General features: G+C 47.7%; 1 protein-coding gene across 5 annotated transcripts in view; it reads right to left on the reverse strand.

Annotated features, from left to right (window-relative positions):
• Positions 1–4832: 4832 nt before the first annotated feature.
• Positions 4833–24728, reverse strand: part of SP2 (Sp2 transcription factor) — a 46880-nt gene continuing 26984 nt past the window's right edge. For all 5 annotated transcript variants that reach the window (XM_061391530.1, XM_061391528.1, XM_061391527.1 and 2 more), the window contains 6 exons: positions 16043–16119; positions 14252–15226; positions 11449–11761; positions 9963–10137; positions 9543–9736; positions 4833–5910 (listed from right to left, as the gene is read on the reverse strand). In XM_061391530.1, the coding sequence (XP_061247514.1) occupies positions 5810–5910; positions 9543–9736; positions 9963–10137; positions 11449–11761; positions 14252–15226; positions 16043–16105 (1821 nt within the window). In that variant the 5' untranslated portion in view covers positions 16106–16119 and the 3' untranslated portion in view covers positions 4833–5809. The remainder of the gene's footprint in view (positions 5911–9542; positions 9737–9962; positions 10138–11448; positions 11762–14251; positions 15227–16042; positions 16120–24728) is intronic.

The following is a 24728-nucleotide window of genomic DNA, read 5'->3' on the forward strand; positions in this document are numbered from 1 at the left end:
TATGCAGTTGGGAAAGGCTTCATAAAGGGAACAGACGTTTGATTTGTCTTAATGAGTAAGTGTTCTCCAGATGGGGAAAGAACAGTCATTCCAGGAAGAGGGAGTAACTTGAGTGTGATACTGCCAGAGCAAGGTAGTGAGAAAACAGGCCAGGCAAGGAGGCAGGGGCTAGGTGACAGCTAAAGATCAGACAGGTGGCAAGGGCCAGCTTTAGATATCTCTTCTCAGTTTTCATCCTGTGCTGCTGTCGAACCAGGGTGTCTAATTCCTAGTTTTTTAAGGCCAGGTAGCACGAAAAAGTACTAGATTCTGACAGCCTCTTCCATCCTTGGCTGTTAGTGAGGAAATTTACAACTAGTTGCCCTTTTTTTTTTTTTTAAACTTGTTGCCTTTTTATATTTCCCCTTTGTCTTGAAGATAATCAGTAGGCTTGTATTATGCTTTTCTGCCTAGTGGAATTTGGTGTCTAGATCACAAAGGGGCCCTGCAGTGCAAACCACAGTGGGGACATGATGCCCGCTGTGGGTGCTGCTCCTCCTGTGACCCCAAGCAAGGGGTTTGACTGCTTGGGAGAAATGAATTTCTTTTTTACTGCTTTTCTTAAATATTTTGCTTACCACCCCCCAACTTTGTACATTTACTAATCTTTTCTTGGAGGTCTTTAATGAATAGAAGCTATATTGCAATACTGCATTGTACAGAGACACCCCAGTTTCTCAATATGCAGCAAAACGTTGGAGACATTGTTTGGGGACTATGCCTTGCCTGTTTTCTATTGCCTATTTTCTATTGCCTATTATTTCTTGCCTGTTTTCATAAATGCATAAATGCTTTTGCATTTATGTTCCTAAATCACCATTTTTAGTCTAATTGTTTGATTAAATTATACATTTCAGTTACATCTTGGTGGCTGGATTTTTGTTTGGGGACGTGGCTCTGGTTACCAGTAGGTGATGGGCAAAGGAGGGTGAGGCAGTGGCAGGGAGACATTGGGAGATGCTGTTCTCTAAGCTAGAGCTGGGAGTGGGGAGCCTGATGCCTGAGTTTGGGAGGTATGAAGTGGAGAGGAACGATTTAGCTCAGCAGGATGCCTTTAGGTGAGCTGGGCGGTGAGTGAAAGTGAAATTGCTCAGTCGTGTCCAACTCTTTGCGACCCCATGGACTGTAGCCTACCATGCTCCTCCATCCATGGGATTTTCCAGGCAAGAGTACTGGAGTGGGTTGCCATTTCCTTCTCCAGAGGATCTTCCCAACCCAGGGATTGAACCCGGGTCTCCCACATTGTAGACAGACGCCTTACCGTCTGAGCCACCAGGGAAGGTGCTATTCTTTAAAGTGAGGGCATGTTGGAGCAGAGGTTTCAGGGAAAGATGAAGTCGCCATCAGGCCTGTTGAGTGTGAGGGTTTATGGGACAACCACGTGTGGTCAGGTTGAAAAAGCCCTTCTGAAGCTGGGGGAGAGGTCTAGACTGATGGGATGGTTTAGGTGTCATGAGCCTCCAAGGTGGCACTTGAAGCCACAGCGAAGGATGAGAATGTCTGGGAAGGGAGGGGAACCTGGAGGAGTTAATGATGCTTGTGCAGTACAGCCCCCAGCTTTCCAGGGAACCAACAGCAGGCTGAAACCAACCCCAGGTTTACTGGGGACCCAAATCTCAGGAATTCTCTGGCCCGGCCTTGGGTGAACTCAGCCTGGAGCCTCAGAACGCACAGAGGGGTACTTGGTGCTCTGCTGGCAGATGCCTGAACCCTGAGTGTGGTTACCAGGGGACCCAGAGCGGGGTGCAAGGAGGCTAACCCTTACCCAAGTGTCCCACTTGCGGTTATGGGGTTAACCCCTCATGTGATCCTTTTCACGTGCTCACGGGCTGCTTCCCAAATATGTCCCTTCGTTTTCATATGTGTACCCCATGAGAAGCTCCTTCATGGGAAGGACTCCTTAATGTCCCCGGCTCCTTCTCACAATCCCAGCCAGGAAATGCTAATGTGTAATATTTATGCATAATCTGCTTTTCTTAAGCTTCTCTGAACCTGGTGAGTGGAGCTTGGGGTTTTGGGCATATGGTAGGACTGGAGGGATGTTAAGGTTTCCAAGGCTGAGTGAGCTCTGGGGCGTCTATCTTAGGCCCAGCACTGAGTGAGCCACAGGAGCGGGAGGAGGCCTGATGGGGTCTCAGCAGGCCCAAAGGACATGACCTTGTGGCTCCTTAGTTTTATTTAAGGACTCCTGGTCAATTGTCTTGGCCTGACCTGTGGTCATTTATTTCCTCTTGCCCAGGATCCCAGTGAGCAGGTATCTGATGCTCCTCTCCAAGCCGATTCTCTGCTTCTCCCTCCATTCTTTGCTTTCTTTTCACCCACACTTCTATTCTTTATTCCATCCTCCCAGGCTCACTTCCTGCTCTTCTACTCCCTGAGGGCCCCTTCACTAGGAAACCCAACTGTCACCTGTCCTGAGATTATTGCAGTTCCTTGAGTAGCAGTTCCCAGACCCAGAGACCTTGGTCAGATCACAAAAGGTCCCTGACCCCCAGGTTAGATTCCCTGAATCCACCACCATCTAGACCTCGGCCACGAGCCCCTGATGGGTCCAGTGACCTGAGCTGCTGCAGGTGGCTCCCATCATTAAACTCAAGTGCGGGGCCTCAAAGGGTAATTGTCAAGATGGGCTTAGTAGTTTGAAGGATGCCTGAGGTCTACTTGCTGGTTTAGTTAGGAAAAAATCGTGCCCGAAGTGCCTTCAGGAGAGGAGCGTCTTTCCCAGACCCCTTTTATTCAGCCTCATAATCCTAGTATCTGGGATGGGTGAGCTGCAGCATTGAGCATCACTGAACAGACAAGAGAGGTGGCCTTGGAGCACTGGACCCTGGGCGGGGAACTCCGACTGTGTGACCCCCACTCTCACGCTGCTGGGGGTGGCCTGATGGGGGTGTCATTTTCAACCAGGGCCAATCAGGTGTCCTGGGGAGGCCTCTGGCCTGGAGTGAGCTTGGGCTGCATCACTCTAACAGTCCCCACCCCTGCAACTCTTTTTTTTTTTTTCCCACCCCTGCAACTCTTAAGTCTCAGTAAGGGATAGATTGAAGCAGATGAGGCCTAATTACCACTGGGTCTCTCTGTTCTTTCCTCAGGCCATTAGCCATGCCAGGCAGAATACATCTTCCTGCTCCCCTTCTAACTCAGGCATCCCATAGGAGGTAGAGATGATCAGGTATGTGTCTCACTGGAGAAGGGAAACCCTGAGTGACAGCATGCTGTTCTGCCCGTTAGGGACTGGCACCTCATTTCCAAAGGATGCCGAGGAGTCAGGTCAGCTTCCACCCTTGAAGCATAAACCACAGTTCCCAGGAAAGGGTAGTTCTTTGTGCCTGAGAGCAAAGCCGGTGGGGAACATGTGGCAGAAAGAGATCAGTTGTTAACATTCCCCTTCTTTCCGCCAGTCCCAATCCAGAAGACAGTAAGGCAGCTTTCTGGTCACACACTCCATGCTTGAGAGTGGATGAATATACCTCATGTCTTCTGCCTCCTGCCAGTGCAGCGATGAGAGGTGGGGCTGCTGGGCTAGGTAGGAGGCTTCATGTCAGGGATGTCAGTAGTGGGTCTGGTATCACTCAAAGGGCTTAAGTATGCTTGTTGGACGGGCCTCCCTACCTTAATAAAGAAGTCATCAGGGCAGAAAAACCTGTGATGCATCTTTTTATTTCTTCAGCTGATTTGAGGGTGTTCAGGCTCTAAAGACAAGGTGTTTGCTTGCAAAAATGCAGGCTGCTGGTGGCAGAGGAAACTGAGTTAAGGGGGTGGAGAGCTCCAAGCGAGCCCTGCCACTCCTGCACAGAACGCTACCATGGCTGGATCCTTCTGAGGCTGGTTACGAGGAATTGTTGATATAAGAAGAGCACATACCGTTCTCTATATGCTTGAGAACAACTTGTCTCTTCTCCTTCAGGCCAGATGCTCTTCAGGCCCTTCCTAGGTTTAAACACAGGTACTGAACTGGCTCTAATCTCAGCCTGCCTACCATCACGAGGCCAGATCTCCTCATAGCCTTGCCCCATCCCCACCCCTCCAAAAATTCAGATCTGCAGTAAAAACCAAAATTAGCCTGCTGCCTTCCCTGGGGTGCTGGGGTGAGGGGATAGAAGAAAAACAGAATCTGTGGCCAGGGTTCTCTCTCGAGCTGGGTTCTGGCCTGGCCCTCCACTCTGGGAAGGGGTCTTGTGGAATTGTTTTCTCCAGATTCTTTAGCCTTCTGCAAGTGACTGAGGTGAAGTCCTTTTGGGTTTCTCTCCCAAGCTTCTTATTAACGGGCTCGGAGGCCAAAGCTCTCCTCCAGGGGTTGGAGAGTTGAGTGGAGGAATTCACATGCTGGTAAGGAAGGCATTGCTATTGACTTGAGCCTGTGGACAGAGTCTGCCTGCTTTGATCTGGGCAAAACCAGGCAAAACAAAGCAGAAACTCCTGCACCAAGCCCAGCCCTCTGGAGTCCCACCAGGTGGTCTGGGGGCTTGTGCCAAAGCCAGGTCCATGTGGCTGAGGCCCTTTCTGGGCTGCGTCCTGGATTTGCCAAGGGCAGAAGGGCAAGGCCCCACCCTGGTCCCAGTGTGGATTGCTCTGAAGAGACCAGGGCTCCCTTCTCAGGATTCCCTGCTACCAGGGAAAAGACAAAGGAAGCTGCATTGCCAAGTTGCAGATTTTGCCTCAGGCAACTAAATTTATTAGCAAGAAAAAATTTTTGTCAGCCCAGCGCTGACCAACAAAGTACATCGTTAATAAAGGATAACAAATCTGTCACTTAATTCATAAAACATACCTCAAGCAGTTACAACTAAAAATAAAGTTGGATTTTTGTTTTAATTTAAAAGCCTCAAAAATAACAAGCAATATGTTTTTAAACATGTAGTAGACACAATTGTCTATTATACAATATACACTGTACACAAGTAGGGCTCGGGCTGGTCAGGGTTGGGGAGATGATGGGGAGAGGGAGGAGGTTCAGGATGGGAAGGTGTTTCATCTGAATCCAGATTTGAGTTGAAATGCTGTGTCATTTAGAAAAGAGAATTGCTAAAGTGAGAAAAAAAATTCATATGCTCATCATTGCCCCCCAAAAACCCTAAACTAAAAGCAGGCATGGGGGAGGTGAGTAGCAAGGACAGGAAGAAGGGAGCAATTAAATAAACGTCTTTAAAGCACACACACTACACAGTGTTCATCATCGGAAGTAGAGTATAAGGCAACGCTCTCCATAGAAAAAGGGGGATCAGGGAGTGGGTGGGTAGCTTTACTTTTAAATAGAAAGTTGGAATGTGCTGGAGGAGAGTCAGGGTGGGGTGGGGCGTGTGGAGTGGAGGCGGACTGGCTGCCAGTGGAGCCCTGGGTGCAGGGCCCCGGACGTCCAGGCGCCCGCAGTGGCCGAGGGGGCCAGGGAGGTACAGGAGAGGGAGGGGGGATGGCACGATGCGACTCCGGCAGTGTTGGGGGGAGGGGGCTCACTTTGCTCCTCGACGGAGTGAAATTCATGTTTTTCCTTTGGAAATAAGGGTTCCCACTCGTCCTGATTTAGAACGTCTCATTGGGCATGGCCAGTGTCCATGGTTTGGGCAGGCCAGGAGCTTGTGGTGAGAGGGGAGGGCCAGGGCGGAGCCAAGGGGCTTCAGAAGGAGGTGCATATGGGGCAGCAGAGCCCCTTCCTGTGGGGACAGTCGCACAATAGGAACGGGGGTTGAGGCGGGCCCATGACAGCGTGGGCCTCCTTTCTGTCAGAGGCCCAGGCAGGTCTGCATCTGTGGGGCCTCTGCCTCAGTTGGCCTTACAAGTTCTTCGTGACCAGGTGGGTCTTGTAATGCTTGGTGAGGTGGTCACTCCTCATGAAGCGCTTCTGACACTGGGCACACTCGAAGCGTTTGTCCCCTGGGAAGAGGAGATGCCTGTCACTCACAGATATGTGTCCCTCTGCCTAACCCCGGCTCAAAGCCCTCTCCCCTCTGACCTGCCAGCCTGAGCACTAACAGCCCGAATCACACCCACCAACCGGGCTGGGTTAGCTACTGTTCTGAGTATTGACTCTGAGGCTACAGAGGGTGGGTGAGACCTGCCCCTCCTACTGGCCTCGCATCCCAGGCCCAGGCCACGTGTCTGCTCAGTGGGAGCATCTGCTAGAATAGCAGTTCTCAAAGCATGTGCTGTGGACCACTGGAGGCAGCCAGGTTTTAAGTGGTAGATGGATGAACATTTTTCTACTTTATAGTTTTGTATTTATTTGTCAGTACATTAAAACACTTAGTTATGGTCTCAAGTCTGTGATGTGAAAAGTTAATCCTTCACTGGACATAAAAGAGTAAAAATAGTGAAATGATTTAAGGAAAATCATTTGTTAAATAACAGTAGGAAAGCTGGGAGCCAGAGGGCCTGGGCTGAACCAGCTCCACCAGTCACTGGCTATGTGACCCTGCGCCCGCTCCATGCCTCAGAAAATGGGCAAAATCATAGTACTGTTCGTATAGAGTCGTATGGCAATTAAATTAGTTAATGAGAAAATGTCTAGGAGATTGCAAGACTCAACATCGACATCTTAGGAATCAGTGAACTAAAATGGATGGGAATGAGTGAATTTAATTCAGATAACCAATTCCTTAGAAGAAACAGAGTAGCCCTCATAGTCTACAAAGAGCCCGAAATGCAGTACTTGGGTGCAACCTCATAGACAACAGCATGATCTTGGCTTGTTTCCAAAGTAAACCATTCAACATCACAGTAATCCAAGTCTATGCCCTAACCACTGATGCTGAGGAAGCTGAAGCTGACCAGTTCTATAAAGACCTACAACACCTTCTAGAACTAACACAAAAAGATCTCCTTTTCAGTATAGGGGTGGAATATAAAAGTAGGAAGTCAAGAGAGACCTGGATTACAGGCAAGTTTGGCCTTCAACTACAAAATTAAGCAGGGCAAAGGCTAACAGTTTTGTCAAGAGCACACACTGGTCATAGGAAAAGACCCTTTTCTAAGAACCTAAGAGACAGCTCTATACATGGACATCACCAGATGGTCAACACCCAAATCAGATTGATTATATATTCTCTGTAGACAAACATAGAAAAGCTCTATACAGTCAGTAAAAACAAGACCTGGAGCTGCCTGTGGCTCAGATTATGAGCTCCTTATTGCAAAATTCAGGCTTAAATTGAATAAAGTAGGGAAAACCACTAGGCCATTCAAATAGGACCTAAATCAAATCCTTGTGATTATACAGCAGAGGTGATGAATAGATTCAAGGGATTAGATCTGGTAGACAGAGTGCTTGAAGGACTGAGGGTGGACGGAGGTTTGTAACCTGTACAGGAGGTGGTGACCAAAACCATCCCCAAGAAAAAGTAAGAAGGCAAAATGCTTGTCTGAAGAGGCTTTACAAATAGCTGAGGAAAGAAGAGAAGCAAAAGGCAAGGGAGAAAGGGAAAGATAAACCCAACTTAATGCAGAGTTGCAGAGAATAGCAAGGAGAGATAAGAAGGTCTTCTTAAATGAACAATGCAAAGTAGAGGAAAACAACAGAACAGGAAAGACTAGAGATCTCTTTAAGAAAATTGGATATATCAAGGGAACATTTCATGCAAGGATGGGCACGATAAAGGACAGAAACAGTAAGGATCTAACAGAAGCAGACAAGATTAAGAAGAGGTGGCAAGAATACACAGAAGACCTATACAAAAAAGATCTTAATGACCCTGATAACCATGATGGTTTGATCTTTCACCTACAGCCAGACATCCTGGAGTCTGACATCAAGTGGGCCTCAGGAAGCATTACTACAAACAAAGCTAGTGAAAATGATGGAATTCCAGGTGTGAGGAGATATTTAAAATCTTAGAAGATAATGCTGTTAAAATGCTGCAGTCGATACGTCAGTAAATTTGGAAAACTAGGCAGTGGCCACAGGACAGGAAAAGGTCAGTTTTCATTCCAATCCCAAAGAAGGGCAATGCCAAAGAACGTTCAAACTACCGTACACTTGGGCTCATTTCACATACTAGCAAGGTTATGCTCAAAATCCTTCAAGCTAGGCTTCAGCAATATGTGAACTAAGAACCTCTAGATCTACAAGCTGGGTTTAGAAAAGACAGAGGAATCAGAGCTCAAACTGCTAACCTTTGCTGGATCATAGAGAAAGCAAGGGAATTCCAAAAAAAAAAAAAAAATCTACTTCTGCTTCATTGACTACTACTCCTTTGACTGTGTGGATCACAACAAACTGGAAAAATTCTTAAAAAGATAATACCAGACCATCTCACCTGTCTCCTGAGAAACCTATATGCAGGTCAAGAAGCAACAATTAGAACTGGACAGGGAACAACTGACTGGGTTCAAAATTGGGAAAGGAGTACAACAAGGCTGTATACTGTCACCCTGCTTATTTAACTTACATGCAGAGCACATCACATGAAATACTGGGCTGGATGAATCACAAGCGGGAATCAAGACTGCTGGGAGAAATGCCAACAACGTCAGATATGCAGATGATACCACTATAATGGCAGAAAGTGAAGAGAAATTAAAGAGACTCTTGATAAGGGTGAAAGAAGAGAGTGAAAAAGCTGGCTTAAAACTCAACATTCAAAAAAAACTAAGATCATGGCATCCGGTCCCATCACTTCTTGGCAAATAGAAGGGGAAAAAGTGGAAGCAGTGACAGATTTTATTTTCTTGAGCTCTAAAGTCATTGCAAATGGCGACTGCAACCATGAAATTAAGACACTTGCTCCTTGGAAAGAAATCTGGACAGCATATTAAAAAGCACAGACATCACTTTGCCAACAAACGCCCATCTATTCAAAGCTATCGTTTTTCCAGTAGTCATGTACGGATGTGAGAGTTGGACTATAAAGAAGGCTGAGTGCCGAGAAATTGATGCTTTCAAATTGTGATGCTAGAGAAGACTCTTAAGAGTCCCGTGGCCTACTAGGAGATCAAATCAGTCAGTCCTAAAGGAAATCAACCCTGAATACTGGAAGAACTGATGCTGAAGCTGAAACTCCAATATTTTGGCCACCTGATGCAAAGTACCAACTCACTGGAAAAGACCCTGATGTTAGGAAAGATAGAAGGCAAAAGGAGAAGAGGGCAACAGAAGATGGGATGGTGAGATAGCATCACCGACTCAATGGACATGAATCTGAGCAAACTCCTGGAGAGAGTGGAGGACAGAGGAGCCTGGCGTGCTGTAGTCCATGGGGTTGCAAAGAGTCAGACATGACTTAGAGACTGAACAACAACCACAAAAACATGCTTGGCACAGTGCTTGTTAAATAACTATGCAGCTATGGCAGAAGTCATCAAGGCATGCAGTGCAAGTGACCTCACTGTGGGAAACACTGTGAAAAAGGCAAGGCTTGTGAGAACCTCCCGGGTAGTCCTGCACTGGAGAAGCAGTCTGTACCCTGCGCTCAGTGGGGCAGTATACCATGGCCAGGCCAGAAATCGCCACGTTGCTGGTGGGGAGCTGACATGGGGTGGGTTGGAGGGCGCTGCAGGGGAGGGAAGCAGACCTGTGTGGGTGCGGGCATGCCGCTGGAGCTCGTCGCTCCGTGTGAACCTCTTGCCACAGAAGAACCAGTTGCAGACAAAGGGCCGCTCGCCGGTGTGCAGGCGCACGTGAGCCCGCAGCAGGGACGTCTTACGGAAGGTCTTGCCGCAGTCGGGGATGTGGCACACGTGCTTCTTCTTGCCCTGCTCTCCAGACCTGGGAATTGGGTTGAAGGTGGGGTAGAGGAACAAGCAGAGAGAGTGGGAGGTAGAGATGGGGCAGGACAGGATAGAGAGAGGACGTGGGGTCAGGCCGGACAGCACAGGAAGGGGAGGAGGCCAGGTGGCAGGAACTGCTGCCTGTCCCCTCTCTGTGTTCCAGAGAGGGCTTGGGGAACAGGGTACACGCTGGGCTGGCCACCTGGCCAGTTGCCTCGAATTACCTCTTGTCCCCGTCCTTGCAGTTGGGACACGTGCAGGCCATGCGGCGCCGCTTTTCCCCAGGCTGGGTCTCTCCAGCCAGGGCCTGTTCCATCTGCAGCTGGATCTGGGTGGGGCTCAGCCCACTGATGGTCAGGTTGTTTCCAGATACATTCTGCACAGTCAGCTGCTGCTGTCCTATGGGAAGGACGGGGGCAGAGTTCAGGGTGAGGAAGCTGAAAGGTGCAGAGGAGGGAGCCTGACCCCTGTCTGGCCTCCTGCACAGGGTGAGGTTGAGAGTCATAGTGGCTAACAGTTTTCAGCCTGCTGTGTGCCAGATACCATCTTAGAGATCTTAAATGTTGGTGATGGACAGGGAGGCCTGGCGTGCTGCAATTCATGTGGTCGCCAAGAGTTGGACACGACTGAGTGACTGAACTGAACTGAAGCTTCATAAGCCCATGAAATAGGTACTGCTGCTGCTGCTGCTAAGTTGCTTCAGTCGTATCCGACTCTGTGCGATCCCATAGACGGCAGCCCATCAGGCTCCCCCGCCCCTGGGATTCTCCAGGCAAGAATACTGGAGTGGGCTGCCATCCCCTTTTACAGATGAAGAAACTGAGGCTCACAGTCACACAGCCAGAACTTGTAGAACTTGGCTCTGAACCCAGTCATCAACTTCATAGTCAATGCCCAGAACCACCATGCTACACAGGCTGAAGTCACTTCCAGACACTGCCCACCTGGGTCTTATCTTGAAACGCTTTCCCAGAATCTCCTCCAGCTTTAGGTCCTTGTGAGACACCAACTCTGCTCCCAGAAAAGCATCCAGGAATTATTGTTCATAGAGGGAGAGACAGTGCCTTGCGCTCTGGAGTAAGTCAAGTCCCCCAGGACTTGCACAAAGCCATCAAAGCAGGGGAGTGCCTGCAGGTGAACTCCTCCCAGCTGCTAAACCAAAGGTGTAAAGTGCCCAAAATTCATTTGAAAGGATGAAGGGAGGAGATTCAGACAGATTCAACTACTCTGAATAGTGCCCTTCACCCAGCTAAAGAATGCAATGAACCATTTTTGCTCAGTAACTAGTGTTTTATTAGCTGCAAGGTGGCTTTCATACTGAAGATATTACTAAATATTGCCACCGAACTGAGTGCCATACAAGCCAGTCTTGCTACCAAAGGCTCCCTTCTCTTCTATCAACCTTAAGTCAAGGCTTTTCTTCAAGTACCTTTACCCAGAGCCTCCCTTGAACATGTCTTTGGTCTGCACCAAACTATTTTGTACGCATATGTTAGCTGGAAAGTTTTCCTGAGTGCATCTTATGCTCGCCATCATATTCAAGGTCTTTAGCTGTTGGAAGGGCCAACATGTGTCTTAAACTATCTCACAAAGCTGCCATAAGGACCAAGGAACATGCTTCTGAGATGGAAGGGACCAGGCAAACATCAGGCCCATGTGTGGGACGCACAGGCATGCTGCCCACACCCCGGCCCAGGGGCCTTCCCTCACCGCCAGTGTTGGTGATGGTGACGGGCACGCCCTGGACCTGGACACCATTGATGTTGATGGTCTGCATGGCCTGGGCCGCCGCTGCCAGCTGTGCTGCGTTCAGGCTGATGATGCTCCCAGCAGGAGCGATCTTTGGCAGGGGTCGTTCTTTTCGGAGAATTGCAGCCGAGTGCTTTTTGCTGGTCCCACTCAGATGGGCAGCACGGGACGCGGGGCTGCTACAAGTGGTGGTGGAGGCAGTCGCAGCTGTTGCTGGGGGGCTGTCCTGGACAAGGACCGTCTGTACCTCACCAGAAGGCGTACGGATGTAGACCTGGGAGGGGCCAGAGAGAAAAAGTCAGTGCCCCCTGAGAGTCCTGGCACCTGCCACGTTTCAATGCAACACCATCTCCCTGCCCCAAGAAAGAAATGGGGACCTCTTTGTCCACCCAAGTCTTCTCCAACTAGCCCAGACCTACATTTGCCCGCTGCTGATGCCCAACAAACAGGGCTGATGGCATCCCTGTACTAAGCTGACAGATGTTATCTGCTGATTTGAAACAAAACAGTTTACTTAGCATAGAAAAATATAATGCCAAATCTCCGAACTGAAGAATTAGAAGGCAGCTAAATGATGACCTCACAAAAGATGCACTGTGAATGCTCTTCGAACAAATGAAAACAGCCTTTAGGAGATCCTTTTGCCACAAAGGAATCACTGGGGCAAGTGGTGAGACCTGAATGGAGTCTCTGAATTAAAAAGTTAGTGTGCATCCTTGCTGGTTTTCTATGCTTGATGGTTGTGCTGTTGTTATATAGAATGTCCTTCTTGTGTATAAGAATTACACACTTTCTATAAAACATTCGGGAGTAACAGGGGCAAGATGGCAACTTATACTCAAATGATTTGTTAAAAAAAATTCTGCTATGATTTTGATTGGAGTTATTATTCTTTTTGATTGGGATTATTTTTGATCCTTGGATTATTTAGAACCAGATTTCTCAGTTAAAAGCAAACAAACCTCATGTTATCTATTATTAAGTACACATCTCATCCTCAATTTTCTGGTATGTGCCTGCCCCTTTTGAAAATCATTGCTAAAAAAAAAAAAAATTATTGCTATTTTCTGCATATCTGAAATTTCTGTTACTAGAACATTTTCTTTCTCACAATATAGAGCAGAGTCCAACACACTTTTTCTCTAAAGGGAAGATAATACATACGTATTTTAGGCTACGCAGGTCTTGAGGTCTCTGTCTTACAGTGAATAACCACACAAATTGGCCAGATGTGACCTCAGGACTGAGGACTGCGAATCTCTCATAGAGAGTACAGTACACATTTTTAAAAACATGCATATCCTTTGACCCAATTTTAGGAATTTATTTAGTGATAAGATTGAAATTAGCCTAGAAGATCCATAGTTAATAGCTGGGTTTTAGCTGGATAACAGACAGTACCTCAGGAAATATACGATCATTAAAACATGACGTTGTAGCGCTAATCTTTCTGCACATGTATCCTTACTTCCTTAGGAGGACCCCGATTTTAAGCCCTGTCTCCATCAGTCTCAAGACCCGGAACCTTAGGGGAGAGAGGGAGGCACCTGGAGGCTGCAGCACCTGAGCAGTCTTGCCTCAGTTCTTCACCATCAAGGTAGGTCTGATAAGGGAGGCTCACACGTGCTACAACAAATTACACTGATTCATAGAAAGCCACTTGGCAGTGTGCAATATACCAGAAGGGAGGAGGCACTTAAGGGCAGGCCTCAGATTTCCTCCCCAGGGTGCTTCTTCACCTGCACAACTCCCTACTGTCATCACTCACCCCGATGCCCTGGTTCTCTCTACAGACAGCTGGATTATAAATTCCTCCATGGCAGAAGCTGGTTTTTTATATTCAAAAAGAAATCCTTATACAATTTTAACTGTAGCCCCTGCTACACATAACATAGTGAGCCAGGGCGGAATAAGGGAAAAAAAGTGTGGGTCTGAAATCTGAGTTGAATCCTGGCTCTTTATGTTGAATCCACTTATTTGTGCTCTATTAGATCTGGATATTAATAATTTCTCTGAGTTTCAGCTTCTCCATCTGCAACATGGGCCTAATCTCTGGCTTTTACTAAATTTACACAAAGTATAAACGCTGCCCTGCAGAGCCATATAAATTTGAATATTACAGCCCCCTAATAAATGCCAAAAGTAAGTTCCTGTTTAGGTCAGCATCACAGATGGATGTATCCTAAATGTTCCTGCTATAAAGCTAGGGAGGGGTGCCTCTTCTGAACTTTTGTCATTAACAATGATTAGCATTTTTCTCATTAGTTTTCTTACTTTATATCAAATTCTATGATTCTGACTAGAATTTTTTCACTCTTACTATCATTCTGAGTATGTAGTTCTAGAATACAAAAACGTTTTTTTTTGCGGCATGTGGGATTTTAGTTCCTCTACAGGCATTAAACCTGTGTCCCCCTGCAGTGGAAGCAGAGTTCTAACCACTAGATTGCCAGGGGAAGTCCCTGAACTTTACATATCTGCCACCTACTCATCCCCCTACCAAAAGACTCCCCTAAAGGAAGTTTTCAAAATATGGGTATATATGCATGTTGTACTTGATTTCTAAAGACAAGCAGTATGTGGCCCTACAATCTGGCAGAAATGGGCCCTTACTACCCATCCCAAACGATCCTGACTCCCAACGCTGAGGTCAGATGGGAAGATGCACCAGCATCACCTAGAAAAGCGAGCCAAGTGGAACGGAGCATCAGCCATTTAGAGCTGAGGAGGAGAGGGAAGTGCTGCGGAAAGGTCAGCGTGATACCTGAGTAGGTGACGGCTCAGCAGCCTGGATCTGGAAGTTCTGGGAGGGCTTCTGGGGGACGGTGGGGAGTGTGGCGGACGCTGCCTGTACCACCCGCAGGGCCTGCTGTGGAATCTGCACCACCTGCTGCTGCTCGGCCTTGGGGGGCACCACCTGGACCTGCTGGACCACGGCTGGCTGGCCCCCGCCGGGGCTCTGAACAATGAGCAGGTTGTTTCCTGCTTGGATAATGTTGTCTGCGGTGGTCTCGATCAGCACCGTCTCCACCTGCTCGGCCACAGCCACAGGGGGCTGGGCGGCAGGAAGACTCTTCTTCCTGGCTTTCTTGTTAGTCTTAGACAGTGGGGCAGGGGGGCTCTCCGTGAGGAGCTGAGTGGCGGCCCCGGGGTCGCTGGTGTTCACGAGGTTGTTGACAGGCAGAGTAAGGGTCACATTGCCACCGCCACCTGTCAGCTTCACCACATTGGCCCCGCTCTGTGCCGAAGTGGTGGTCGTACTTGACTTCTGGACAGGGGCTGGCTTGATGGGGACGGGCTTGTGACTGGACGGGGACGGGGTGATGATGGCTTGGTTGGTGCCAGGGATGATCTGGATCTGGTTGGTCAGACTGGGCTGCACCTGGATGGTCTGAGGACTGCTGGCCTGGATCTGAGGGACCGCCTGGTACTGGATACTGGTGTTCGATCGGGTCCCTTTGTTGACCACGGTGGGATTCTGGATGGCAAACACCAGCTGCCCCCCAGGGTAGGACGTGCTCAGCTGTGACCCCTGAATCTGAAGTATGTTTCCCTTGGAGGACAAGATTCCAAAACTATTCTTGCTGGGGCTGAGAGGGAGAGGGGCGGGTTTGATAGGGACGAGTTTCCGTGGAGTGGGCTGGGGGGGAGCAGGAGGCGTCACCGCAGCTTCAACAGCTGGAGGGCCGATTTTGCTACATGTCGCGGCAAGCAGCGCTAAGGGAGATGGCTGGGAGTCCTGCAAAACACCAGGAGGAGACCAAGAGTGAGATGTGAGGCCTGCTGCCCAGGAGCCCCACCCTTTAGGATCCTCTCCTCCTGGCAGGCTCCTCCCCACCTGACGAGTGGGGTGCCAGCATCCTTCCCCCGCCGTTGTCCCAGTCTCCCCATCCCCAGTGGTTTCTCCACTGAGGAATTAACAGAGAAAAGGTGGAAAGTGTCCTTCTCAGGAAGGAACTCCCCAGAAGCACCCCTTGACAGGGTGAACTAGCAACATGAGCTGACCTCTTACTCCCTGGGCCGAATGGTGTCTAATGGGGACCTGGAATCACCCTCAGCTTCTAGATGGAGCTCTATTAGCCTCCACCCCACCCCAGCGATAAAGGATCCTTGAGTCATCAAGTGAGGAAGCACTGAGGCAGGGAAGGAGAGAAAGACAAGCGGAGGGGACAGGAGGAATAAACCCTTTGGAAAAGTGTTTTCCAGTGCTTGGGACATGACATTTTCGATGGAGGAGGGCTGCTCTTTCGAAGCTACAAGGAAAGAGCCTCTGGGGTACAGGGACAATCTCTGTTTTCCTTGTATGGTCAGTGGGGACTGGTGGAAGGACCTTGAGTTGCATTCTGCTTTTCCTCCTGACTCAATTGTTGCACCTTAGATGAGCTACCTTGGTTTCTTAGGTCAGAAAAAGTGAAAAACTGAACCCAACTGGTCTCATAGCCTTGGGGAGTTATAGTGAGCCAGCACAGAGCTTCAGTTGTGGTTTCATGTCAGCTTCAGCAAGTCCTTGCAGGCTAATGCAGCCCCCAACCCCCAGAGCCCACTGCCCACTCGCCTGGGTGGTAGAGGCGGCAGGCTGCAGGTAGTCACTGGGACTGACAGCGGCAGTGGCAGCCATGCTGGTCTGTGGATCTGTTGGAAGAGAAGAGATGGAGTAATACTCATGGTGCTTGACAAGAACCCTAGTCCCCTGGCCTCAGATTTTCTTTTTGCCTCTATTTGCTGTTGCTTCTCCATGAGAGGTTGATGACCTTTCCCCACACTACCCTACTCAAAGTTAGCAACCCTACAAAGACCTCTCTTTCTCAGACTTAGCCATCCAGGCTGTGAGGACAGCTGGTCCTGCCTCCACTGGGCTGTCTTCCAACCATCAAAAAGTCTAGAAGAATGTAAAGATACCGAGACTATAAAAACATGGGCTTCAGTAACTAAGCGGTGCCACCTAATGGAGCCCTCTCTGCCAGGCACTGCTGACTCTCCCCAGCTAGACTGGAGCCCCTGTACGGTGGGCAGGGGCGTCTCCCCCAGCTATTCCTGTAGCTCTGACAAGGGCTTCTGCTCACGCCTGCTGTAACCAGATGCCAAGCCAGTCTGGGAGAGAAGCATCGCTGAGCTGGGATCTCTGACAAGAAGGACACATCCACTCCATGTAAAAGTCTAGATCGCTTTATGCTCAGCCTTTATCACATGAACACAATGGCCTAGGTATCGAGCTATATACATATATATAGAGAGCGAGCGAGCACGCATATGAATAATTACTTTAAATGAACTTATAGTTTTACATAGCATGATAGGCATGGCCCCATAGTATCACCGAGACTAGGAGAGTTAATAACAATGTAATGAGAATGAAAATTTCAAAAATCCTACTTTTTTTTATATGTGTATGTAATTCTATATATGAATACAGCAGTGAAAAAATCTATTAAAAAAAAGGCTAAAATGTTAAAAGCCATTATCTCCTGGTGGTAGATTTTTGCTTCATTTAAATAATTTTCCCCATTTTTCTGTATTTTCTCATTTCCCCACAATGAATATACTCTACTATACTTTCATTTTAAATAAGGAAAATAAAGAACGTTGAGCAAGTAATGAAGGAATCTCTACTCTGAACTTAGGTCTGATCTAAGAGAAACATTAGACAAGTAAAATGGAAATCAGGGGAATCTGAGACTCTAAGCCATCTTATAGTTTATAGATCACAAGAAAAAGAGCACCATGCAGAGAGTCAGACTTGTATACACCTCAGACCTTTGGAAAGCAGGTTTCAGGAAGTACAGAAACAAGAAGGGCATCACTCAGAGACGGGAAGAGGCAGAACGGCTCAGGCATTGAGCGCTGGGAACCACTCACAGTTTGGCTGGTCTCTGACTTCTCTTTGGGAGAATGATTCTTAAATGAGAAAAGGTAAAGAAAAGGTAAAGCAGCAAACTGCAGCCCAGGACAGGTTAGTAAGCAGGCTTGTCAATGCCTTAGACGGTTTCCAGGCCCCGAGGCCACATGAGCTGCACTCCACAGTAGGCAGAGACTTTGCAGCAAACTGTGTGAGGAGCCAGAGGGCAGCTCTGGGCAGATTGCACAGGTGGATCCTGAAACATTACAGACACTGATCCTCAGCAAAACCCTAGAACAAATGACTAAACAGCACTACTATTACTAAGGTAAGGAAGGCAGTGATCTCAAGGAATAAGCATGGGGTTGCTAAAACCAAGTCATACTGAACAAACCTGTTTCTTTTTTATGGGGTTTTGGATGGCTACACTGAGAGAGTAGTATACAAAAGCTCTGTATCAACAGGGCATTTGATGGAAACGGTCATAGTATTCTAATGAACAAGGCAAAGAACTACATGCAGGATAATAGTCTAGTTTGGGGGCTAAGCTGAACATGCCTCCACCTAAGCGCTGAGATCCAGTCTGTCCTGAGCAGTGTGCTGCTGTGAGGTCATCCAGGGTCTCCTGCTAGAGCTGGGTCTCCCAACCGGGTCGGCAGGGTTCCCCTCGGAGGCTTTTTCTAGCAGAAAGTTTTATTCTTGTGTTTTCACTGCGATGATCATCTTTTAAAAATGAACATATACTGGGACGTCCCTGGTGGTCCAGTGGTTAAGATTTCGCACTTCCACTGCCGAGGGCATGAGTCTGACCCCTAGTCAGGGCTAGGATCACGCACTGACTTGTGAGGCAGCCAAAAAAGAACATGTAACTACAGATGAGTAACTGCTGCGTAACCAAGATTCGCACATTTCTGGGCCTCTGTGAGTTGTGCACAACTGTACTGGTACCAAGTGGCACCACTCTAACTACATGGGCTTAAGACAACTTGATTCTGCACATTTAATTCAAGGCACATTTATGCAAAGTGATGGATGATGGCTCTTCAGAAGCCTCGGAGGACCACGTCGCTGGACACTAGAGACTGCAGGGTGGGTGTGCAGAACCCAAGGAGCCAGGGTGTCAAATCTGTGCTGAACGTACACTGACAGCAGCAATTTAGGTTCAGTCAACTTCTCCCCCCACCAAATGATGCTGCTGATTTTATTGGCTTTTCTTTAGTTATTGAATTAATTTTATAGGAACTACATCTATGAACTGATAAACAGATTATTATACATAATTATGGTAGGTTGCAGCCTTACAGTATAAACAACCTAAGTTGACTGAAAAAACATCTTCCCTTTAGAGCAGTGTTTAAACTATTTAGACCATGAACCACAATCATAAAAACAATTTACATCAAGACCCAGTATATGCACATACACCCCCACATACTTCCCTGTCCTGTGCTCATGCAGTAAGAATTTCCTGAAATAAAATTTGCCCTTGCTACATGTGACGGGCTTTGATATTTTTCTACTCTATTTCACTTTTTTAAATGCCAGTTGTGACTCACTAAATTGGTTTTGTGCCCTACAGGCTGGAATCATGGCTTCAAAGCAGTCTATCCACCACCCAAGTTAGGGAAACCATGCAAAAGACCTAGAAGGCAAATTAACTTTATGGATGTCACAAAACTGAGGATTGTAAACACAATGGGTGTCTGTACGAGGGTTCAAAGAGAACTTAAAAAAACTGGTATGTGCAGTGCTTAAGAGCATGAGGCTCCAGACCAAAATGAGCATTCAGACTGTGGGACGGCCGGGGCATTCCTCTCCCAGCCTCAGCACACCACCTGTAAAACAGAGGTAAGGTCGTCCTGACACGATTCTAGGAGGCGTCAGTAATGAAAAATATTGAGCCTAGAGTGGGTAATCAATAAATGGTGGTTTAAACTTTGAAGTTGAGTAAACACTGCATTTCAGTTAAGAAGAGAAAAAAAATCACATGCATATAGGACAGGAAGACAGAGCTTAATCGTGTTTCTCAAGTGAAAAAGCCCCAGTGGTTTTGACTCAAAGTTATATGGGAAGCAACAGAACCTAGATGTGGTTGCCAAAAAAGCTACTGCAATCTTGGGCTGCATTTCCAAAAGTTCAGTCATAGAAAATAATAGTCCTCGTCTGCTCTGTACTGGGCCCCGCCTGGAGTGTCGGGTTCCGTCCTGAGGGATGTTTTGAAAGAGGGATTTTCAAGCGGAGCTTGAGGGCAGCTGTGGTGGTGACCAGGACACCAGAGCAGCAATATCCACCAGGACATCTATTCCACACATGTACTGAATGAGAAGAACCAAGACTTTGGGGTGGACATTTCAGTTTTCTAGAGGGGAGAACTTTCAAACACTGGGATCAGTTGCCTCTTGAGGTAATGTTCTCCCTTCTCTGGAGTCATTTAGCCAGAGGTGCGATGTGTGTCCCTCCGGTGGGGTGGGAAGGTGCATGAAATGATCTGATCTGAGAATTTAAATCTTTTTATAATCCTCAAACCTCACTGCAGATAAAAACACAGGATGAGTTGGTTGCTGGCAGGGCTGGGAAGGGCAGGCAGGGGCTCTTCCAGGAGGCTCCCCTGGGCTCAGGTTCACTTAGCTAAAAATGGCGAATGACTCTCCCTCTGACATCCCGTTATGAAACAGGAGGACACCAGGAAAGGATAGAGTGCAAACAAAATGAAAACTGGCCCAGTGCTTATTCACCTCCCTTTCCCATCCCTCTCCCTCTGCGGTCATTAGCACCCTGGAGTCAAAGTGTCTAGAGATTCCACTGGGCTGAGTGGCTTTTCAGTTAGGAAGTTACAGCAGAGTCCTGATGCCACTGCAGAATGAAATCCCAGGATGTGGCAGGGAGATGAGTCTCCATATTGGTTGTCCAGCTCCACAGCCCGGGGGCCACAAAGCTCTGCGAGACTCTAGGAGAGAAACCACTGGTTTGAGATCTAGAAGAATACTTCAGGGGCCGGCCGGGGAGGAGAATGAAACCAACCAAGATGGTGCAGGGAGAACGCCCTCAGTCTGCGCTGGCGTCAGGACTCTGCTGTAACTTTCCCCTTTCCCTGTCTCATGAAGTTTTATGGTGATTTGCTATACCAGCAATTGCAGCTGTCTTAGGCTCCAAGGAAAATTTCCAAGGCTGTCACACAAGGCTTCCAGGCAGGGGTTGGGGGGTGTTCAGTGCCTGACGGGTCCACCCTTGATTTTCCTTTTCCCTATACTGGAAACCAACTTAATTCCAATTTAAAACCATGAGTGTCCCAGATCTGGATGAACATACGATAGTTCGTCTCCACCTCCATCCCTCCAGCTGTAGCTTCCTCATTCCTTGGCCAAACTTAGTGGAAAAGCTGCCAGCACCCTGCTGTCCCCCTCCTTTCTCACCTCCTCACTTGGACTTGCACCCCAGGTCTCTGCTGATACTGCACTTGCCAGGCCACCAGGGGCCCCCTCATTGTTAAATTCAACAGACCCCTGACCCTTTGACCATTTCCTCCTCTTGAAATCCCCACAGATTTCCTCCTACCTCTCCAGCCACCTCTTCCCTTTGTGTGTGGGCTCCTTTTGCCATTCCTTCAATACGGATGTTCCTCACTAACATCTTCCCCACCCAACACCCATTCCAGAAGTGACTGTGCCCAATCACATGGCTTCAAGTACCTTTCCCAGGCTGATGAGCCCTAGGTCTATGAATGGCCTACACATCTCCCCTCTGAGTGGTGGACCAGTACCTCCAGCCCTCTGTGGTCTTTTCACCCAGGACTGCCAATGCTGAGCTGTTACCTGGGCCCATTCTCTTCCCAGCCTGCTCATCCCCAGTCACCACGGGCCTCCTTCCAGATCCCTGAAGAGCCTCCATCTCTTCCCAGTTCTCATCCCTGCCCTGTCCTTGCTCAGAACTTTCTTCTCTCTTCACTAGCTAACATGACTCACCCTTCAGATCTCAGGCTGGTTTTTTTTCCCTCAAAAGTCCACTGTGTAAAAGGCATGTCATTTCCTCGGAGAGGCCTTCCAGGAGCCTTGAGATGAGGTTAACTCCTCTGGTAATTCACCATTCATTAAATCATTATGGGCTTAATGTCTCTCTTCCACACTCATGGAAATCAGGGGGCTCAGGTCTGTTTTCACTGCTGAGCCGCTACATCAAGCCTATTACACAGCACAGTGACACAGTGACACCAGTGCCTGAAGGCTGAATGGATAATAAATATTTCTGGTTACCCAGACGCTCTTTCAGACGTACTTCCAGAGTTCCATCCTCATCACCACCCAATCATCAAGTCCTCCTGGGTCTGCCTCCTAAATATGAATCTCTCTCCATCTGCCTTATGCTAGAGTTAACCACCTTCAGCCCAGCCCGAAATACGGCCCAAAGCCTTCAAGATGGCTCCCTAGCCTCTGGCCTAGCCACCTCTAATCCAGCCTCCACAATCTTGTCTGAACAATCTTTTAAAATGTAAATTCACTCAACTACTCCCCCAGATTAAATCCTTCAATCAGTTCAGTTCAATTGCTCAGTCGTGTCCGACTCTTTGTGACCCCATGAATAGTAGCACGCCAGGCCTCCCCGTCCAACACCAACTTCCAGAGTTTACTCAAACTCATGTCCATCGAGTCGGTGATGTCATCCAGCCATCTCATCCTCTGTTGTCCCTTTATCCTCCTGCCCCTAATCCCTCCCAGCATCAGGGTCTTTCCCAGTAAGTCAACTCTTCGCATGAGGTGGCCAAAGTACTGGAGTTTCAGCTTCAGCATCAGTCCTTCCAATGAACACCCAGGACTGATCTCCTTTAGGATGGACTGGTTGGATCTCCTTGCAGTCCAAGGGACTCTCAAGAGTCTTTTCCAACACCACAGTTCAAAAGCATCAATTCTTCAGTGCTCAACTCTCTTCACAGTCCAACTCTCACATCCATACATGACCACTGGAAAAACCATAGCCTTGACTAGACAGACCTTTGCTGGACAAGTAATGTCTCTGCTTTTTAACATGCTATCTAGGTTGGTCATCGGAGAAAGCAATGGCACCCTACTCCAGTACTCTTGCCTGGAAAATCCCATGGACAGAGGAGCTTGGTAGGCTGCAGTCCATGGGATCGCGAAGAGTCGGACACGACTGAGTGACTTCCCTTTCACTTTTCACTTTCATGCATTGGAGAAGGAAATGGCAACCCACTCCAGTGTTCTTGCCTGGAGAATCCCAGGGATAGGGGAGCCTGGTGGCCTGCCGTCTATGGGGTCACACAGAGTCGACACGACTGAAGTGACTTAGCAGCAGCAGCCAGTACTCTTGCCTGGAAAATCCCATGGGCAGAGAAGCCTGGTAGGCTGCAGTCCATGGGGTAGCTAAGAGTCGGACATGACTGAGCGACTTCACTTTCTCTTTTCACTTTCATGCATTGGAGAGGGAAATGGCAACCCACTCCAGTTTCTTGCCTGGAGAATACCAGGCACAGGGGAGCCTGGTGGGCTGCCGTCTATGGGGTCACACAGAGTCGGACACGACTGAAGTGACTTAGCAGCAGCAGCAGCAGGCTGGTCATAAATTTCCTTCCAAGGAGTAAGCGTCTTTTAATTTCATGGCTGCAATCACCATCTCCAGTGATTTTGGAGCCCCCCAAAACAAAGTCTGACACTGTTTCCACATCTATTTCCCATTAAGTGATGGGACCAGATGCCATGATCTTAGTTTTCTGAATGTTGAGCTTTAGGCCAACTTTTTCACTCTCCTCTTTCACTTTCAAGAGGCTCTTTAGTTCCTCTTCACTTTCTGCCATAAGGGTGGTGTCATCTGCATATCTGAGGTTATTGGTATTTCTCCTGGCAATCTTGATTCCAGCCTGTGCTTCTTCCAGCCCAGCGTTTCTCATGATGTACTCTGCATAGAAGTTAAATAAACAGGGTGACAATACACAGCTTTGACATACTCCTTTTCCTATTTGGAACCAGTCTGTTGTTCCATGTCCAGTTCTAACTGTTGCTTCCTGACCTGCATATAGGTTTCTCAAGAGGCAGGTCATTTGGTCTAGTGTTCCCATGTCTTTCAGAATTTTCCACAGTTTCTTGTGATCCACACAATCAAAGGCTTTGGCATAGTCAATAAAGCAGAAATAGATGTTTTTCTGGAACTCTCTTGCTTTTTCCATGATCCAGCAGATGTTGGCAATTTGATCTCTGGTTCCTCTGCCTTTTCTAAAACCAGCTTGAACATCTGCAAGTTCATGGTTCACATATTGCTGAAGCCTGGCTTGGAGAATTTTGAGCATTACTTTACTAGCGTGTGAGATGAGTGCAATTGTACGGTAGTTTGAGCATTCTTTGGCATTGCCTTTCTTTGAGATTGGAATGAAAACTGACCTTTTCCAGTCCTGCAGCTACTGCTGAGGTTTCCAAATTTGCTGGCATATTGAGTGCAACACTTTCACAGCATCATCTTTCAGGATTTGAACTAGCTGAACTGGAATTCCATCACCTCCACTAGCTTTGTTCGTAGTGATGCTTTCTAAGGCCCACTTGACTTCACATTCCAGGATGTCTGGCTCTAGGTGAGTGATCACACCATCGAGATTATCTTGCTCATGAAGCTCTTTTTTGTACAGTTCTTCTGTGTATTCTTGCCACCTCTTCTTAATATCTTCTGCTTCTGTTAGGTCCATACCATTTCTGTCCTTTATCGAGCCCATCTTTGCATGAAATGTTCCCTTGGTATCTCTAATTTTCTTGACGAGATCTCTAGTCTTTCCCATTCTGTTGTTTTCCTCTATTTCTTTGCATTGATCACTGAGGAAGGCTTTCTTATCTCTCCTTGCTATTCTTTGGAACTCTGCATTCAGATGCTTGTATCTTTCCTTTTCTCCTTTGCTTTTTGCTTCTCTTATTTTCACAGCTATTTGTAAGGCCTCCTTAGACAGCCGTTTTGCTTTTTCGCATTTTTTTTTCTTGGGGATGGTCTTGATACCTGTCTCCTGTACAATGTCATGAACCTCCATCCATAGTTCATCAGGCACTCTATCTATCAGATTTAGTCCCTTAAATCTATTTCTCACTTCCACTGTATAATCATAAGGGATTTGATTGAGGTCATACCTGAATGGTCTACTGGTTTTCCCTACTTTCTTCAATTTAAGTCTGAATTTGCCAATAAGGAGTTCATGATCTGAGCCACAGTCAGCTCAGATGAATTTAACTCAGATGACCATTATATCTACTACTGTGGGCAGGAATCCCTTGGAAGAAATGGAGTAGCCATCATGGTCAACAAAATAGTCCGAAATGCAGTACTTGGATGCAATCTCAAAAACTATAGAATGATCTCTGTTCGTTTCCAAGGCAAACCATTCAATATCACAGTAATCCAAGCCTATGCCCCAACCAGT

The sequence above is a fragment of the Bos javanicus genome, chromosome 19 (assembly GCF_032452875.1).
Source record: "Bos javanicus breed banteng chromosome 19, ARS-OSU_banteng_1.0, whole genome shotgun sequence".
Classification (NCBI taxonomy): domain Eukaryota; kingdom Metazoa; phylum Chordata; class Mammalia; order Artiodactyla; family Bovidae; genus Bos; species Bos javanicus.